Here is a 19,693-nt window from a genome sequence, read left to right as displayed (position 1 = left end):
GTTCAGAGAAAGTAGAAATGAGAACTACAAAAAACCCCACCCTACCACATGAATATTTTACAACCTATTGGTGCTACTGCTACTGTGACTAATTGGAAAAGAAGAGCAAGAAAATTACTCTTTACTCAGGAAAAAAGTTACTCTTCACAGGTTTTGCTCATCCAGCATCCACACCTTGCTGCACCCATGTTCAGACACATGTAGATGCTGCTGGTCTGTGTGTTCAGGTGGGATCCCAGTACATATTCTGGCACAACACCCACCACTGTATGGGTGAAGTTTTGTGTCATTCTGGATTCAACTTGCCTGAGGTTTCTTCCTCTTTCTCCTGCCTTTGCCTCACACAGGAACAGAAATTTCTTCTCAGAGGTTCTCTACACATTAACTGTCTCCTCTGTTTTCTGTGTTGTGCCACTATCTGTTCTATGATAATCCTTTATCCCCTATCGTTGGCTTATATGCCCAAGAAAGAAAAAAAAAAAAAAAAAAATGTGTGGTCCTGTCTCTTTAACTGCACCCAGCCGCAGAGAGGAACGCGGGTTTTTTTGAAAACATTTTCCCCAAGCCTCGCTCCGGGGGAGGATTCGTCGCCCGGCAGAGACTGCGTGCTGGACGGGGGTCGGAGTGAGCTCTGTTCCCGTTTTTTCCATTCTTCTTTTTTTCCCCGTTTGGACCCCTTCTCTTCGATCTGCTTCGCCACCCGGAGACCCAGGAGGGCCAGAGGACAGCAGAGCTCTCCAGGGAGCTCCACCCGGCCCCGGGTGGGGGGCGAGGAGGAGAGGGACTGCGTCTGAGAAACGGACTTTTTAATCAGGTTGAATAACTGCCTTTCACCTTGTTTTTCCCCTTCCCCTGTGCCTTGTAGGGCACTCTGCGTGGTTTTGTTAAATAAATAGTTTTTTCTTCACTTTCATCTGAGAGGTTCTGTTGTGGGTGGGGGAGGGGGTGTCGGGGCCCTTTGCTCTCGGAGGAGAGAGTCTTATCATTAACCCGGGACATATTTGGCGCCCAACTTACGGGGCCTTGATTACTTGTTCTACACCTTTTGTGGGGTTAGAGAAAGTGAAGAAAAAACCCTAATAATTGCATTCTGGTTTTAATCGCTTGGTATTGAATTACCACCATCAGTAGTCACTATGCTGTTTGATGGGAGGTTGTTTGATGTAATACTGTCTGTTTGGCACATAGGTTTGTTTCCCTACCAACAGGTAGGGGCAATCCTGTCCCTAATGTATAATTTCCACCAATCAGGGACACGACTCCGGCTTGTTATAGTAATGTGTGTGATACTGACGATCTGTAAGAAGGTATGGGAAACAGTTAAAGATGTACATGCTCTGTTAGTTTCCTCCTCTAGTTTTAGTAACCTGTTTTGGAGTTTTGTTAGTAATATTACCCAACCTGTTAGAGAAGTAGAGGGTGAAGCTTCCTGGCTCCTCACCCATCTCTTTCCCTTTAAATCTGGTATATCAGCTTTTGAGAATATTCAGTTTCCCCTGGATGTTAAAGAGACCATTAACTTGGTAGTACAGGTGCTTTACCTAGGAGTTTCCGTGTATATGATGTTCAGTGTTACCAGAATGAGGGCTGAGAAGTCCAGAGGGGCTGAGCAGGAGCAGGCACCTAATCCAGATGTGAGGAAATTTGAATGGTGTGGAGTATGGGAGGACATAGGTAAAACTTTAAAGAAATTCTCTGACCCAATAGACTGGGAATTTCCCCCTGGACAAATCCTGAGACCAACTGAGGTGGGGAAGTATCTGAAAGAGAAGTGCAGAGACAACTGCAGTGCAATATGTTGGGCCCTGGCATATGCTTATCGTACACTGTCAGATATTATAGAACAGGCAGTAAGGGAGCCTAAGCCAATGGCAGTTGCTCCTATTACAAGGAGCAGGAAAGCCCAATTTAAGACTGATCGCCCAGATGACAGTGGGGAGGGACCCTCAAGGCCAGCAACTGAGTCAGAGGTCATTGTTGAATCCATGAATGTGAGAGACCTTCACAGCCTAAGAAAAGATTATGTCCAACGAGATGATGAATCTGTGATTAGTTGGTTAGTCCGTCTTTGGGATGCTGCAGGCGATGTTACACTTCTAGATGCTACTGAGGCAAGGCATTTAGGGACTGTGTCACGTGACCCAGATATCAACCAAACTATACGAGATGGGCCTGACTGCAGCAGCCTCTGGAGACGAGCTATCAGAGCTGCGAGAGAAAGATACCTACATCCCGACGATCTCTATTCGCAACAAACCCAGTGGAGAACCATAGAACAAGGGATTCAACGCTTGAGAGAAATGGCAGTGGTAGAAATTGTCTTCCCAGAGGACATAGCAAACCCAGATCCGATTATAGACCCAGATAGGATAGAATGTACACCTGTGATGTGGCGGAAACTCCTAAAGCTTGGGCCATCAGGGTATGCTTCTGCTTTAGCCATTATGAAGCAAGATGACGGGCATGAGACTGTGCGTGATATGACAAGGAAACTCTGAGCGTATGCAGATGTTGTGCATAGCCCAATGAATGCAAGAATCTCAGCTGTGGAAACAAATCTGCAGAAACTAGAAAATAAGATAGAGAAGAATCATGAGAAACTCAGTAAAGAGATTAAAGACAGCCTTCTCCAAATCTCAGCAGTACAGACCAGAGGTTCTGCTACCCCACGCAGACGCTCCTCAGCTATGAGAACTGGATATATCCCTCGACATGAGTTGTGGTATTTCCTGTGGGACAGTGGAGAAAACATGAACAGGTGGGATGGACAACCCACTGCTGTCCTGGCACGACGAGTGCGTGAATTGAAGGAGGGCAAGACTCAGAGAAGGAACTCCACCAGAAGGGAAGTAGCTCTACTCAATATGTCTGATTCCGTTGAAGGAACCTCTAACACAAATACCCACCATGGTTAGGGGGGCCCTGCCTCTAGCCAGGTAGAGGCCAGGGAAAACCGAATTTTTTGGACAGTGTGGATTCGGTGGCCTGGCACATCAGAGCCACAAGAATACGAGGCTTTAGTTGACACTGGTGCACAATGCACGATAATCCCATCGAGACATGTGGGGACAGAACCTATTTCTATTTCCGGCGTTACAGGAGGATCACAAGACTTGACCCTCGTGAAAGCTGAGGTGAGCCTGACTGGAAGAGAGTGGAAAGAACATTCCATTGTGACTGGCCCAGAGGCTCCATGTATTTTGGGTATAGACTTCCTCCAAAATGGATATTTCAAAGACCCAAAGGGACTCAAGTGGGCATTTGGGATAGCTGCTGTGGAGACAGAGGGCATAAAACAATTGAACACCTTGCCTGGACTGTCAGAGAACCCATCTGCAGTAGGACTCCTGAAAGGGGAAGAGCAACAAGTACCAATTGCAACCTCGATTGTGAACCGCCGACAGTACCGGACAACTCGTGATGCCGTGATTCCCATTCACAAACTAATCCGTGAGCTGGAGAGCCAAGGGGTGGTCAGCAGGACCCATTCATCCTTTAACAGCCCCATCTGGCCTGTGCGAAAATCTGAAGGAGAATGGAGATTGACTGTGGACTATCGTGCCTTGAATGAGGTGACTCCACCTCTGAGTGCTGCTGTGCCAGACATGCTGGAACTCCAGTATGAGCTAGAGTCCAAGGCAGCAAAGTGGTATGCTACTATTGACATTGCAAATGCATTTTTCTCCATTCCTCTGGCAGCAGAGTGCAGACCTCAGTTTGCTTTCACCTGGAGGGGCGTGCAGTACACCTGGAACCGATTGCCCCAGGGGTGGAAACACAGTCCCACCATTTGTCATGAACTGATCCAGGCTGCACTGGAAAAGGGTGGGGCTCCAGAACATTTGCAATACATTGATGACATCATTGTGTGGGGGGACACAGCAGAAGAAGTATTTGAGAAAGGAAAGGAAGTAATCCAGATTCTCCTGGAAGCCGGTTTCGCTATAAAAAAGAGCAAAGTCAAAGGGCCTGCCAAAGAGATCCAGTTCCTAGGAGTGAAGTGGCAAGATGGACGACGTCAGATTCCTACTGAGGTTATCAATAAAATCATCACAATGTCCCCCCCAACCAACAAGAAGGAGACGCAAGCTTTCCTAGGTGCCATAGGCTTTTGGAGAATGCACATCCCTGAGTACAGCCAGATCGTGAGTCCTCTCTACCTCATAACCCGCAAGAAGAACGATTTCCATTGGGGCCCTGAACAGCAGCAAGCCTTCACCCAGATCAAGCGGGAGATTGCTCATGCAGTAGCCCTTGGCCCAGTCAGGACAGGGCCAGAAGTAAAGAATGTGCTTTACTCTGCAGCTGGGAGCCATGGCCTGTCCTGGAGCCTTTGGCAGAAGGTGCCTGGTGAGACCCGAGGTCGACCACTGGGATTTTGGGGCCGAAGTTACAGAGGGTCTGAAGCCAACTACACCCCAACAGAGAAAGAAATCCTAGCAGCATATGAAGGAGTCCAAGCTGCCTCAGAGGTAATTGGCACAGAAGCACATCTCCTCCTGGCACCTCGACTACCGGTGCTGGGGTGGATGTTTAAAGCAGAGGTTCCCTCTACTCATCATGCCACCAATGGCACATGGAGCAAATGGATTGCCCTTATCACACAGCGTGCCCGTATGGGACATCTGAATCGCCCTGGGATTTTGGAAATAATTACAAATTGGCCTGAAGGTGAAAATTTTAGTCTGACTGAGGAAGAGGAGCTGGAACAGGTGACCCGTGCAGAGGAAGCCCCACCATACAACCAACTGCCAGCAGATGAAACACGCTACGCTCTTTTCACTGATGGTTCCTGTCGTCTTGTAGGGACAAAAAGAAAATGGAAAGCAGCTGTGTGGAGCCCCACACGACGGGTTGCAGAAGCTAGGGAAGAAGAGGGGGGATCGAGCCAATTCGCTGAGCTCAAAGCCGTTCAGTTAGCCCTGGACATTGCTGAAAGAGAGAAATGGCCAAAGCTCTACCTTTATACTGATTCATGGATGGTAGCCAATGCTCTGTGGGGTTGGCTGGAAAAGTGGAAGAAGGCTGGTTGGCAGCGTAGGGGAAAACCAAGTTGGGCAGCTGAAGAGTGGAAAGACATCGCTAGTCGGGCAGAGAGACTACCTGTGAAGGTCCGCCATGTAGACGCCCATGTCCCCAAGAGTCGAGCTAATGAGGAACACCGAAACAACGAACAGGTAGATCAGGCTGCAAAGATAAAGGTGTCCCAGGTAGACCTGGATTGGCAGCATAAAGGAGATTTATTCCTAGCTCGATGGGCCCATGATGCCTCAGGCCATCAGGGCAGAGATGCCACCTATAAGTGGGCACGAGACCGAGGGGTGGATCTAACCATGGACTGCATCTCTCAAGTTATCCATGACTGTGAAACATGTGCTGCCATCAAGCAAGCCAAGCGGGTGAAACCCCTGTGGTATGGTGGAAGGTGGTCAAAATATAAGTATGGAGAGGCCTGGCAGATTGATTACATCACACTGCCTCAAACCCGCCATGGCAAGCGTTATGTGCTCACAATGGTAGAAGCCACCACTGGGTGGCTGGAAACCTACCCTGTGCCTCATGCCACTGCTCGTAACACCATCCTGGGCCTTGAGAACCAAGTCCTGTGGAGGCATGGTACCCCTGAGAGAATTGAGTCAGATAACGGAACTCATTTTAAAAATAGCCTCATAAACAACTGGGCTAGAGACCATGGCATTGAGTGGGTGTACCACATTCCCTATCATGCACCAGCCGCTGGCAAAGTGGAACGGTATAATGGATTGTTAAAAACCACCCTAAAGGCATTGGGTGGGGGAACTTATAAGAATTGGGAGCGACATTTAGCAGAGGCCACCTGGTTAGTCAATACCCGAGGCTCCATCAACCGAGCAGGTCCTGCCCAATCTGAGCTTCTACACACAGTGGATGGAGATAAGGTCCCAGCAGTACATGCCAGAGGCTTGTTAGGGAAAACTGTCTGGATTGATTCTGCCTCACATAAAGACAAACCCATCCGTGGGGTTGTCTTTGCTCAGGGACCGGGGTGTACTTGGTGGATAATGCAGGAAGATGGAAAAACACAATGTGTCCCTCAGGGAAATTTAATTTTGGGTGAAGGCCACATGTAAGGTTGGGATGGCAACATACCACCGTTCACCGTTCGTGACATTATTTGTACATAGTTATGTGTATATATGTATATATGTATATATGTATATATGTATATATGTATATATGTATATATGTATATATGTGTATATATATATGTGTGTGTTTGAAGTTGGAAGATGTTAGGGTGGGCCTTAAGCCAACGCTATGGAATAAGGGGTGGAATGTCTTGGATTGATGATATGATAATCCTTTATCCCCTATCGTTGGCTTATATGCCCAAGAAAGAAAAAAAAAATGTGTGGTCCTGTCTCTTTAACTGCACCCAGCCGCAGAGAGAAACGCGGGTTTTTTTGAAAACATTTTCCCCAAGCCTCGCTCCGGGGGAGGATTCGTCGCTCGGCAGAGACTGCGTGCTGGACGGGGGTCGGAGTGAGCTCTGTTCCCGTTTTTTCCATTCTTCTTTTTTTCCCCGTTTGGACCCCTTCTCTTCGATCTGCTTCGCCACCCGGAGACCCAGGAGGGCCAGAGGACAGCAGAGCTCTCCAGGGAGCTCCACCCGGCCCCGGGTGGGGGGCGAGGAGGAGAGGGACTGCGTCTGAGAAAAGGACTATTTAACCAGGTTGAATAACTGCCTTTCACCTTGTTTTTCCCCTTCCCCTGTGCCTTGTAGGGCACTCTGCGTGGTTTTGTTAAATAAATAGTTTTTTCTTCACTTTCATCTGAGAGGTTCAGTTGTGGGTGGGGGAGGGGGTGTCGGGGCCCTTCGCTCTCGGAGGAGAGAGAGTCTTATCATTAACCCGGGACAGTGTTGTGCCACTATCTCTTCCTATGGAATAGGAAATACCTTCCCCTTACTGCACACAGGGAATGTGCCTACTCTGTATGACTTTCTTTTACCTAAATGCCATTAAGATGTAGATCTTAATAGGGGTTGGAGTGGAGATCTGTGTCCCAAGTAAGTTCTAGAGCAACTTCATAAACAGGCTGATACTAGCTTTTTGCAGGGGGAGCAGCAATGGCTCTGCTGCTGTCATTGCACAGAAAGTCCAACAAGTTTTAGATAAATAGTAAATAATTAGGTTTAAATTAAAAAAAAAAACAACAACAAATCATGCCTAAGCAAGAGTGCATGAGAGTCCTGCTGACATCAGGCCTGCAAGATGGAGCTGCCCTGAGCCTTTTAGACATGGTGTAATCTCAGAGGTTTGCAGCAAGTTGGCAATGAGAGATGAACTCTTGCCTAATTAGTAGATTTCTCGTTGTGTCTCAGTGGCTGCACTGTAGAGCTTGGCCACCCTCCATTAATTTGCAATATCTCAAGCTTTAAAACACTTTCTTTCTTTCCAGTTCAGCAGGGCCAGCTGGAAAAGCACCTGCCAAGCAGAGAACTCACTTGCAAAACTTCACATTTAAAAGCAGGCCTGGGACTCAGCAGTTCTGCACTATTGCCTCAAAACTTCTTACACCTGGGCTTCTTACTAAATCCAATAGATGAATCAGACAGAAATACATATTACATCCTGCCTGTACAAATAACCGTGGGCTAGCATCAGGATTTTTAATACATCTTGCTCTCATAATTCCTTCACATATTCACATTGCAAGGGACGGGCTGGTTACTCCATCTGGTGGCAGGCACTGGGGTCTTCATTTTGTATTTTTTAGGTTTTTAGCATTTGGAAAGGCAGCGCAATCTTTTGCTGAAACTTTACTACCACAAAGTGGGCAATAAAGGCAACCCTGGGAACTTCCCCCGTGATGGATCTCTGCCATGAGCCACAGATGGATGGGATGGGATGGGATGGGATGGGATGGGATGGGATGGGATGGGATGGGATGGGATGGGATGGGATGGGATGGGATGGCTGAGGACAGGAGAAGCTGTCCACCAAAGGTGAGCCTGGCTGCAGGAAAGAGCCTGCCATGTCCTACAGAGATGGGTCTGGTCACGTTTCAGAGTCCATAGCAGCACATGGCACAGTGAAAGGGGGGAAGTTTCATACAGGTTTGTGACAGAAACACTAACACGTGTGTTATTAAGATTGCAGCATGAATTAAAATACCTGTGTGAACACCAAAAGTCAGAACAAGATTTAGCAGAATGGCTTCTCTAGAAAGTGCAGAGCACTGTTTTCAGTCAAAGCGAGGAATGATGTGTTTCCATCTGGGCCAGACACCTGAGCTCTGACACCCAGGAGACCACAGGCACTGAAGCACAGGAGCATCCCTCGAGCAAAGAACAGTGCAGCTTAGATTGCACTGACTTGCAAGAGAACCGCCCTGCAAACAGAGAGCGAAAAACAATCTTTGTGTCTTGAGCTGAGGGGAACCTTTATCATCATTTATGGAGATTTATCAGATGAACTGCTTCTCTTAAATCTCCCTGTTCACTTTCTTTCTCCGCTGTCTGGTTGATTTCACGCCAGTCCAGACGGCATTACCATGGATCTGTGGCCATTAAGCCTAGCCAGAACAGAGAGGCGAAGGTCTCTTTGGTACCTTTGCTGCGAGCACTCCTGCGCACAGCCGCCGGGGCCGCGCCGGGCGGTGCCGCCTCCTCCCGCCCCTCAGGCACCTCAGTGCCGTCACGGAAAGAACTACAGCTCCCGTCATGCCCCGCTCCGCCCGGCGCGCGGCCGCGCGTTGCCCCGCGGGAGTTGTAGTCCGTGTTGGCGGCGCCGCGGAAGTGACTCGGCGGCGCCGGGGTGAGCGGGGCGTGTTGACTTTCCGGGGACGGCGCTCATGGAGGCTCGGGAGTAGCGAGGCGTCTGAGGGGGTTCGCCGGCCGCCGCCATGTTCGGCTGCCTGGTGGCGGGCAGGCTGGTGAGCGCTGCCCGGGCCCGGGCGGGGCCCTCAACCCGCTCGGGGCCGGGGTGGAGCTGCCGCAGGCCCCTTCGCCCCCCCGGGCCCAGGCAGGGCCCCGCCTGCCCGCCTGCTCGGGCCGCGTCCCCACGGGCAGCAGCTGCCTTGTAGAGCGTCCTTGCCGGGAGGCGCTTGCCATCCCCCGCCTATGGTGTCTCCTCAGAGACAAGCTGGGAGCTTAACAGAAGCTTCTTAAGGCTAGATTGTGCCTTGGCCGCAAGGATGTGGCCTCTCGGGTAAAGAGGAGGGTATCTTTTGCTCTGGCATTCAGCCATCCTTCTGTTGCCTTTCTCAAGGTCTATTGTATTTCCTATGTGAACAGGTTTCCATGATCCTGGGGTTGTGCCAGCCAGGTGGTCAACAGCCACTGCTTAGTGACTTGGCAACCTCTTCTGCACCCTATTTTCCTCCTACGCACATGGGGAGCGAAGGTATTCTGATCCTGTAGTCCCGGGTGGGATATGTGTTCAGTGCAGGTAGAACAAGACTGTTGTGTCTTTCTGGTAATATTTTTTGCAGTTGTTCTTCTGCTGTGTTTGACTTTTATCTGGCTATTTGCTCTTTAGGCTAGTACGTTCCTCACTTTTTGTTATGTACCACTTTAGGTGTATTTCTGTAAAAGGAAATTCGCAGTTACAGGTGAAGATGAAAAGCATATTAATACTAATAAAGGTTTTGTTCTCTTTAGGTACAAGCTGCACCCCAGCAAGTGGCTGAAGACAAATTTGTATTTGATATACCGGACTATGAAAACATCAACCATGTAGTGGTCTTCATGCTGGGAACTATACCATTTCCAGAAGGAATGGGAGGATCTGTCTATTTTTGTTACCCAGACCAGAGTGGGATGGCAGTGTGGCAACTGCTGGGGTTTGTCACTAACGAGAAGCCAAGTGCCATCTTCAAAATCTCTGGTCTAAAATCTGGTAAGACTGGTAGAACATAGCAATCCGTGAAACAGATGTGTTCCTGAATGCATAAGGGTTAAATGTGTGAAGGTTGTTTTGAACAAAAAGCTACTTGAAAAGGCAGCCCGCTCTGTGTTTTCAGGTAGTTCTGAGCAGATGTGCTAGAAGCAGCCTGCCAGCTTCATGAAAGTCTGTCTGTGTGTTAATTTTCTTTGTGAAATTTCTTACTTGTCTTGTGGTGTTGATCTGCAAATTCCTTTAAGCAGACTTGACGTGTTTTTGTGCTTCTGCATAGAAAACCCGAGGAAAAATGATCTGTAACTTCCCTACCATGTTTTTAGTCATTTGTCTAGACAGCATGCCAGCAGCATTTTCTTTCAACAGCCTCTGCTTAGCACAGACAGGTTTTGCAGGTAGTAGAGCAGGGCAGTGATTTCTGACCGCTGGCACTACGCAGCCAAGGGCAGCTGCACTATAGAATTGCCCAATAGAGGGTGTTCTCATTGGAAAGCAGCTTTCCAAATGTTTTAGTGCTTTTGGTACGAGTACTTTTGGGGTACGAGTGTGTGTGTGTTTTCCTAAAATATATGAGGAATTTGCTATGTGCATTATAAAAATGATGACATGTTCCAATGGCACACCTTTGTCATATGAAAGGGACAGATAATGTCAGTCAAGCAGCTTAAAGTGTCACAGTGATAAAGTAGTACACATCTTTTGTAGGTTTGGGTGTAGTCTACACCTTTTACTTGAATCTCTGTTTAATTAAGCGTTGAGGTTGCTGTGATAAAATGTATTCATAACCTGGCATGCTTTCTTTTGAATCTGTCCTGGATCTGGCAGTGTGGTAGGAGATAAGGGCTCTCAAGCTGCAGAGCAAAATTAATTCTGATCATACACATTCCTCCAAAATTTGGGCTTTCTACAGAAGAGAGCAACGCAGGAAGGGCTTGAGGGGACGTGGTTTTGTGCATCCCAAAGCTGTGTGGTTAGTGCAACAGTAAAGCATGTCACCAGTGCTTTTGGCATATGTTTCTCATGCTTGAAAGCCTCACTGATGTGTGCTTCAGACAGCTTTGGAGGAAAATGCATTATCATGCTTTTTGCATGATTAGCCATAATTTCCCAGTAAGGGCTGCTCTCGAGGAAGAACTCAGTGACATAGTTGAACACATTTGCAGTGCCTTGAGGCACTGCTGTGCTTGATTTGAGCAGCAGAGAGCTCTGCCACTCCCATGGTCTGCAGCTTATCTCTTGACTGTGGAGTCAGTCTAACCTACAAATCTACATTTCCATGGCCATAAACAGTTTTAAGATGGAGAAGACTACATAGCAGAGAGCTGGAATCATTGAGAGACATCTCTGATACTTGAACTCTGCGTTTTGGGTTTAATACCTTGTTGAGAGGACCAAGGGTGTGTCAGCTCCCCTGTGAAGCATTGGTTGTAGCAGAATTTCATTTGTTTGCTCGTAAAGAAGGAGCTTAGAAATGCTCCCTGCCTTGAAATTGTAAAGTTTTTTCGTTTTCAATTCTGCCTGAAGGTGGGGTAGAAATAGAAAACAGACTTTGGACTTGGATTTTGCACCCTTATTGGAAGTATGTTGACAAGTGAGATAAATAAGTTACAGGATAGCCTTTTCCATTACAGACTTTGCTGCTGTGATGCTGTTTATGCTCTAATAGGATGCTTGCATTCAAGGCCTACACGTGGGTAGGGGTTTTGTTTTGGTTGGGCTCAAAGGTAAAGAAGGTTCAGTCATTGAATTAAGGGTTCAGTGAAGGGAAAGAAACTGGTGGAAAAATACTTTTCTGATCGCAGTTGCGCTGCTGTGATGTAATGTGTTGGAGAGTGTAGGGTCTGAATGCAGAAACCTGAGCTTGTATTGCAGTACTGATTAACATGCATTCTCTGCATTTGGAAGGTTTGGCATGCTAATTGCAGGAGCCAAGCATGGAAAACATGGAGTGTATTTCTCCTGGTTTAAGCATGGTAATGGATGCTTTTATTTCACCCTTTTAGGCAGACAGCTTTCCAAGGGATTTCATGCAAAATGAACAGAATAGATGTGATTTATTGTTTTGATCATGACTGTCTAAAGTAATGATACATTGTAATGGAGCTTGTTGCTTGAGGATGTTACATTTTTATTGTGAAGATGTTACAAGGTGCAAAACTAGTACCAGCTCTATTGCTATTGGGATTTTAATCGTGAACTTGATACTTGGTTTCTGATAGCTTGTATCAAGTAAGCATCTATCTGCAGTAAATGTTGAGATACAGCAATCACATTTCTCAGAAGAGGTTCTAAATAGCATTTCAGGAGATGAATTCTCTTCTTACCTTGTGTTGAAGTAACATTTTAATAGGAGTGCTTTACTCATAGTGTAGCTCTGTGTTTCAGTTGTAGGCTCTGGAGTGAGGATTAGCACTTTGCTTCAACTGAAAAGGGTGCTGAGTTCGTGAATGTGCTTTCCATATGTGTGGGCTGTTTGCTTTTTTGTGTTGATGCCTTGTGGCTCTGCAGAAGAGTGGTCAGGTTCCTGAGATCTTCAGTCTCTGTCTCAGTTCAGCTTGTCAGACTGTTTTTGCTGGCTGAGTTTTTGACTGTGGAACTACGTCAGATGGTGCTTTAGATCTCCATTAGCCTTTCCTGCAGCTCAAGATAGTCCTGACTGGTCTGCAGGACAGCTCTTGACTTGCTTTGCTTTGCTTTCTCCTGCTAATGAGAGGCCAGAGTGCTACTGAAACATCACCTCTATGTTAAGAGGGTACTTGTCTATTGTGTTCCCACAAACTCAGGTGGAGTATTGGTGTTTGTTTACTGATAGCATTGTGGTCCCACAGACCTTTTCCTGCATTTTCCTTCAGAGATGCTGGCTGATTTAAGTGACTCTGAGTGTCTGTCCTTGCTTGCAGAGACCTTGGCTGAAGCTGGGACTTAAAGCATGGGTTGAGAAAGGTCAGAAGTGCAGGCAGAGGGCTGGGGTGAAGCCTGTGTGAGTGGCATGCAATTTGAGGATAGTTTCCTGCCCAGTTCCTTGTTTTCTTTGTAGCACTTGCAGAGTCAGAGGCCTTTCTGTTTCATGGCTGTTTGTTTGACATTTGCTGCTTTTGGTGGGTTTTAGCAGTTCAGATGAGACCTGGGGCTGCCCAGCCCTCCCTGAGTCAGAGGAATCTTAAACTAGTGTTCTCTACTTTTTCAGAGTACAAACAGGTTCACTAGAACCTGGTTTTAATGAGTGAATCAAAAACCTGCAGCAGTGCTGCATGTTTCCTTTTTATCTGCAATTGCCAAAATGTGAATTAAAAGCTTGGCTCCTGTAGAGGAAGGTTCTGCTGTCTGTCACTCATTGATTGTGTTTCCTCTATAATCATTTACTTCATAAGGAGCTTTAAAGTTATGTTTTTCTGGTTTTTAGAAATTTCCTTATGATGTGTTGTGCTTTTAAATGTACCAGTCACACTGTTCCATCTGTTGTGCTTGTGTGTACTTATGCCTGTGCTTGGACTGTGTATTTCTGAGACTGTGTAATTCTTGGATTGTGTATTTCTGAGACAGAGAGATCCCTCTGGTGGGAGCTGGGGAATACCTTCTACAGGAGAAACACGGTGGTTCAAGTTACACAGCCTTTACATGTGTGCCAAACCTAACGTGTGCTGTTGGTGGTGCTTTCAGGGAAGGGAAGTCAACATCCCTTTGGTGCCATGAACCTCCCACAGACACCAACAGTGGCTCAGATTGGAATCTCAGTGGAACTGCTGGAGAACCTGGCCCAGCAGACTCCTGTTGCAAGTGCTGCTGTGTCATCAGTAGATTCATTCACAGAGGTAGCATGGACATTCTGTTTTCAGGAATTATCTGTCCTATGAGAGTCTCAAGAATTGAGCCTCTGAAGGACTAACTGGGGAGTGGGTAGGGGAAGCTGCTATGGGGGGCAGTAGGATTGTAATCAACCTAGTTGTCAAATCGTTTGGTTGGATGCTTTGATACTGTGAAATTGCTTTCTCTTACACTGAAAAACTGTCTCCTGTAAAAGACTGGAATTTGCATGCTCAGTAGCATCAGGCTAAGAGATTCACTGTGTCAGTGTCATTATACAGTAAAATTATTTATGATACTTCCTTATAGGAGCAGCTGTGACTAAATATATGTAAGAGACAGTGGATCTTTGGTAATTTGTATGTGCTGAAACTTCAGTGCACAGACTTGCAGGGATGGTCAAAAATTAGTCACAAATTGAAGCAAATGTTGGCATGGATGCAGACACCCAGTTTATCCAGTTTACCAGTTTCCCTTGGGAAACCTGTCTGATACAGCTCTGCAGAACTACAGAATTATACTATCTCCTACAAAAAGATTTTTTTTTCCCCCTAGGGCCTGTGGATCAGGCCTTGAGCTACAATATGTGCCATTTTTTAATCCAGCCTGTTAGTTTGAACCTCTGGAAATCCTCAACCAGCTCTGGCAGTTAACAGCCTGACAGTAGTCCAAAGCAAGCTAGACCTGCATGTGGGTCTTGATTTCCCTAACACTGATGGCTCTGGCATTTTCTTTTAACATTTCAGCCGTTGGTGAGGCTTTTCTTCAGGCCTTTTTTACTTTCTCTCTTTCCTTCCAGGTACTTGCTGGAGGGAGGAAGACTCAAAAGTGAACAGTAATCCTGATCCTGTAGCTGATGTTACTTCGTAGTTTATACACATTGTAGCTCCAAATAAGTCATGTCTCCTGGAGAAAGTTACCATGACTAGGAGTTTACCAACAACTATTTTTGTATAGTGCAGTTAATTAAGCTTTTCTGGAGTTGTTAGGGACAAATAACACCTAAATAATATTTCTGATTCTACCAATTTTTATTACAGCAGTAGTTAAATTATGAGGAATAATGTGCCGCATCAGGTCATTTACAAGGTAGCTCATGGATTTTTCTGGCAGCACTATTTAAAGAAAAAAACAAACACTTCATGAATGCATAACATTTTTGCAAATGTCATTTTCAGTTAAGTGAATTTTTCTATTAAAAAGCAAGTAGCATCTTAACTGAAATTGTAATTGCCTTCAAGGAGGGCAGTTGACCCAAAGGTTGGAGTAGTAGTTACTCCTGTAGGGAAGATGTTTGAGATCAAAGTTGAAAGAAACTTTTGAGGGAGTGGATTGCAGAGGAAGGGCATATATGACTGGGAGCATATTTGTGAATAATTAATGGATTTCATTTAATATTTGACATAATCTCTTTGGAACTGCTCCATTATAGCAATAAAAGTATTTTTAATGGCACAATCATCTGTTGCTACCGTAAGTTAAGGATTTGCTCTCCCATTCCATTTTTAGTAAGTTTTATGAAGATTTATGATTGAATATGTCTTTTTTATGTATATAAAGTTATATATAAAAAAGAAGTAGGGCAAAACCGTAGAGTTCTGCATGTGAGTGGGGTGAGACTGAGGGCAGGCTTCTGGGCTGTGGGATATCATTTCTTCTCTCCTTTTGTCAGAGCTGATCAAAAGACTGTGCATATATTAACTCAGGCTCTGTTTTCCTGCATCATTTCACTGCCTATGAGATTTTTGTATATGAAAATTACTTGTTATCCCATCAAAACAAGGCATAAGTTTTTTTATAAAAAAAAACGAATGGGGGAAATAAGGAGGTACCATAGATTTGTGTATTTGTAGTCTGGTTGAGAATGTCCTACAGCACATAGGGCTTGCTATTTCTTGGCCTTTCACTCTTGCTTTCTTAGTCCTCCAGCTTAGGAATGCCCTGTGCATCTTTCAGACGTTTTCCCAAAAATATCTTGTAGTAAAGGATGCCAGGATAGCAGCCCTTCTGTGGGGAAAACTAAAGGAAGTTGCCCTGTCACTGGAGTCTGATGAGTTGTTACAAGACAGATGGCAGACTTTTCCAATGGTTTAACAAGTGTTTTGCTGGGAGCTGGAATGGCAGCTTTGGCCTGAAGTTCTTCTGATTATTTAATTTGGAGGAGAGGAACAGCTTTTGTCACTGCATCACTTCTTTTTCACAAACAGAAAATGTTCTTCCCAAAGCTGTTTGTCCAGTTGGATGCAATTGAGCAGGGAGAGGGCAAGTGAAGATTCTTAAAATGATTTCTGGATGTTGGGTGGATCTGACGGCAAGACTGAAACTTAGGATGTTTTGATCATTGTCTCTGGACCTACTGTATCCACCTTCCCACTCTGTTTTGGATGACAGTGTTCAAATTACTTCATGTAGGAGCTGTACATCTGTTGAACTTCTGCACAAAAATTCAAATTGAAAAAAGAACTTCCTTAAAATATCTTTTCTTTTTTTCAGTTCACTCAGAAGATGTTGGATAACTTCTATAACTTTGCTTCCTCGTTTGCTGTTACTCAGGCACAGATGACCCCAAATCCTTCTGAAGCTTTCATTCCTGCAAATGTAGTTCTGAAATGGTAATGGAAATGATCTCTAATAACAAATGTTCTTTTTTCTAGGTATTAGACCATCTGATTTTCTAAGCATTGAACTACTGTCATGCTACTCAGTGAGATGATGCAAAAGTGTTTAAAATTGTTGTTTATTTCTAGTATAGAGAGGTCCTGACCAATGTTTGGTTTTTTTTTTTTGTTAGAAATGTGCTATACAACCAATGAAGTTATTTTGGTACTAGAAATGTTGCCTGTGACATATGGGCATTTGCACCGTGCTGCTCATAATGGAAATGCTCTGGAGTTGTGAGAAGAAAGGAAACACTGATTCTTGTCAATTTGCACTTATTTGTTATACTTGGTCTCTGCCTAGATATAGTTCCAGCATAGTTGCCTTACTTAAGAATATGTGAGAGGTGAAGAAATCATGTTTCTTCCTAATTGACCTGGTTCTTTCACCAAGATCCTTGAGAGTAAATACAAAAGGCCCTCTGAGAGTTGTTTTCCAAGGATTGATTTAATAACTGGCTGGGGATAGCCTGTGTAATCTGAAGAGAAATTGTGAACAGGAAGCAATTCTTTAGGTTATCTGAAAATTTCTTTCCTATCAGTTTGGCCTTATTTATTTAGCCTTTGCAGTAATAACCTAATCACTTTTTAAATCAGTATTTTAGGCTATCTGAATACAGTTTCATTAATAGTACAGATCTCATGAACATGCAAGCAGTTGATGTAAGCAATATGTTTTGTTTGGTAGTATAATTTGATGCAGATCCCTTGTGTTTAGAAGGTAACTATATACTCCATGAATATACGAGGATAAGGTCTCTGATGTGACTAGTCACTGCCTGGATGAGGTTGAATTGGTTTAAAACCCTTTAGAGTCTTTTCTTATTTGAGCTGGGCTATGAGCTATGAGGTGCAGGAGAAACATTTTGTTGTTTCCTGTGTTTCATTGGCAGTACCTCTTGATTCCTTACATTTTGGGTTTGTGGGGATTTAAAGGATGTTTTAAACTTTTGTGGCTTGAAGCCTATAGGCTTCTTTATTTTTTCTTTTTCTATTTGAAAGTCACAGGAATTGTATATTTTGCCTATTTCATCACTGCATGTCAACAGTGAATTCTGATGTTCAGTTTGTTTATGGTTTGCTTGGTTTTGTGAGTATGGAAAGTGAAATTAGGATAGCATATGTGCATACATGTTTGCACTATGTGTTAGAGAATTATATTTCCTCATCTGATTTTACTAAAACATTTCCATCCAGCCTCATATTCACACTTCTATCTGCCCGGACTTTGATTTCCTAGCCCAAAAAATGTTGTGCATAAAACAGCCACATACAATTCAGAGAATTGTTTAGGTTGGAACAAACCTTTAAGATGGAGTACAACTATTCATCTACTGCTGCCAAAGCCACCAGTAACCCAGGGCCAGTAAGACATATCCACACATCTTTTAAACATGGCCAAGGACAGTGCCTCTACTTCCTTTCAGTGAAGAAGTTTTTCCTCATATCCAATCTAAATTCATTTATAGTCTTACTAAGGAGTCTCCTCTGGGATACTGCTTTAACAAAATGCAGCTTGTTGAAATATGCAAGTTTAACTGCAAATATTCTTGATATGCAGGAAGGAGGATTTTGGATTTACTGATTCCCTGGTGTGGAGTAGATGTAATTTATCATGTTCTCTGTATAGACTAAATTATTTATATCCTTTTCTTTAAAAATACAATTTTATATGCAGCAACTGTTTTTTTTCCTGTTCTTTTTTTAGGTATGAGAACTTCCAGAGACGTCTGACACAGAACCCTCTCTTTTGGAAAACATAAGCTTAAATTCTGTCATTTGAAGTTCTTTCTGAAGTGTTACCTGAAAGAAGCATCAAGTAACCACTGAAGATTTTTGGGGGGAGGGGGGAGAAAACCCAAACAACGATTACTCTAAACAGACAAACTAGTAACTTTTATATTACTCTTGAACAGTATTTAAAATTAAAATCAATGAAAACTACTTTTCTGCATGTTGGCTTACTTAATTGAAGTGCTTGGCTGCAACAAGAAATCAGTGTTCCATGTAAAAATATTTTTTTGAAACTGCATTTAAAGTGGAAAAAATTACAAGATGAAAAATGGTACCACTGTGTCATACTTGTGTGCTGTTTTGGGGTGTTGTACACAAAACAAAGGCAGTTTTTCCTTCTTTTGAAGGATCATTAGAAGGGTGATCAGGCAACTGAGAATATGCCGATGGCTTTCCTGCTGGTACTTGCACTGTAAGTTCTTCCACTTTGTGGACAACCAGTATTCCTGTCCCCAGCTCATATAAATAGTACAGCAGTATTTCCCTCTTTGGCAGTAAGACACTACTGAGCTTGATCTTGGAGTACCTGTCTCTAACTTTTCCTGTATGAAAGTGTAATGAAGAGGAATCTTGGGGAACTTTGGCTGTGCTAGAATTATTCCCAGTAGTGAGAGAGTAAAATCTTGTTTTTCTTTTAAACAGAGGTGTGGTATCTGATAATGCTGTCTAGGTTACTGGTCCCAAAGGCTGTCACATTTGCTCATAAATTCATAGGATTTTGGGGTGGTCTGAGTGATTCTCATGAGGAGTGCCATTTCTGCTACTGAGATGGCTTCACCCACATGTGCCCAGGTATCTCATAGGTGAGCTCCAGCTTGCCCTTCTGTTCACTAGATTAGCTTGATCAGAAATACTATTTTGAACAATAGATCTTGCTTTTTTAAGTTACTTCCTGTAACTGAGGACTAAGTCTCGTTCCCAAACCACTGGCAATGAAAGGTTTATATTTGTTTCATTGACTGGGGAACGAAGCCTTTAAGGATTCCTTTATCAAATCAAGTCAGCCTTAGGTACACTTGCCCTGAGAATGGGTCATTAAGATCATTTTGTGTGACTTGTCAAATTCTGCTGTGTAGGATAGGGTAGTTTTGTCACACAGATGGCAGATGCCTCACATAGCTGGCAATACAAGTGGATAAGAAGAGACAGAGGGACCAAATGGAAGTTGGGAGTGGTCATTGCTCAGCTTCTCACACTTCTAAGGAAGCATCTGCCTGGTGTGGAAATAGGTAATTAACACTTTATAGGCTTTTGCAAGGTGTCAGGGTATGTGTCTGCATGACCTAACAGCCTCACTGCAGCATGATTTAATTAACAAAGGATTTCCTGTAAAAAAGAAAGGTTCTATATATAATTTCCTCATTTGACTGGGCAGAGCTGCCCTCCATGAAATAACCCTTATGTCATTACTCCTTGTTGCAATTTTCTATGGCTCTCACTATCTGACATGGTTTGGTGAAGAACGAGTCATAGATCTAAAGGTATTTAAACCCAAGGACCCTGTTTGAGCACAGGCTGTCACTCTGCTGCCAGTCAGTTACAACAAGCTACTTCTGT

General features: G+C 44.5%; 1 protein-coding gene across 4 annotated transcripts; it reads left to right on the top strand.

The window, feature by feature from the left end:
- The first annotated feature begins 8,775 nt into the window (after positions 1-8,775).
- HIKESHI (heat shock protein nuclear import factor hikeshi) lies at positions 8,776-18,410 on the top strand. 4 transcript variants are annotated; one of them, XM_085066116.1, is made up of 6 exons: positions 8,797-8,916; positions 9,278-9,388; positions 9,701-9,881; positions 13,542-13,693; positions 16,179-16,297; positions 18,051-18,410. In XM_085066116.1, exons 1-6 carry the CDS (start codon positions 8,887-8,889, stop codon positions 18,103-18,105), a joined length of 648 nt encoding a protein of 215 aa, XP_084922242.1. In that variant the 5' UTR covers positions 8,797-8,886; the 3' UTR covers positions 18,106-18,410. The 4 variants fall into 4 exon arrangements, with proteins under 4 accessions (XP_084922223.1, XP_084922216.1, XP_084922242.1 ...); XM_085066097.1 differs by lacking the exon at positions 9,278-9,388 and having other exon boundaries at positions 8,776-8,798; positions 9,644-9,881; XM_085066090.1 differs by lacking the exon at positions 9,278-9,388 and having other exon boundaries at positions 8,796-8,916; positions 9,644-9,881.
- Positions 18,411-19,693: the final 1,283 nt, after the last annotated feature.

This window comes from Lichenostomus cassidix, chromosome 1 (genome assembly GCF_008360975.1).
Source record: "Lichenostomus cassidix isolate B80296 chromosome 1, HeHo_3.0, whole genome shotgun sequence".
NCBI lineage: Eukaryota > Metazoa > Chordata > Aves > Passeriformes > Meliphagidae > Lichenostomus > Lichenostomus cassidix.
The sequence above is the reverse complement of the archived record's forward strand: the minus strand, read 5'-3'. Positions and strand labels throughout refer to the sequence as shown.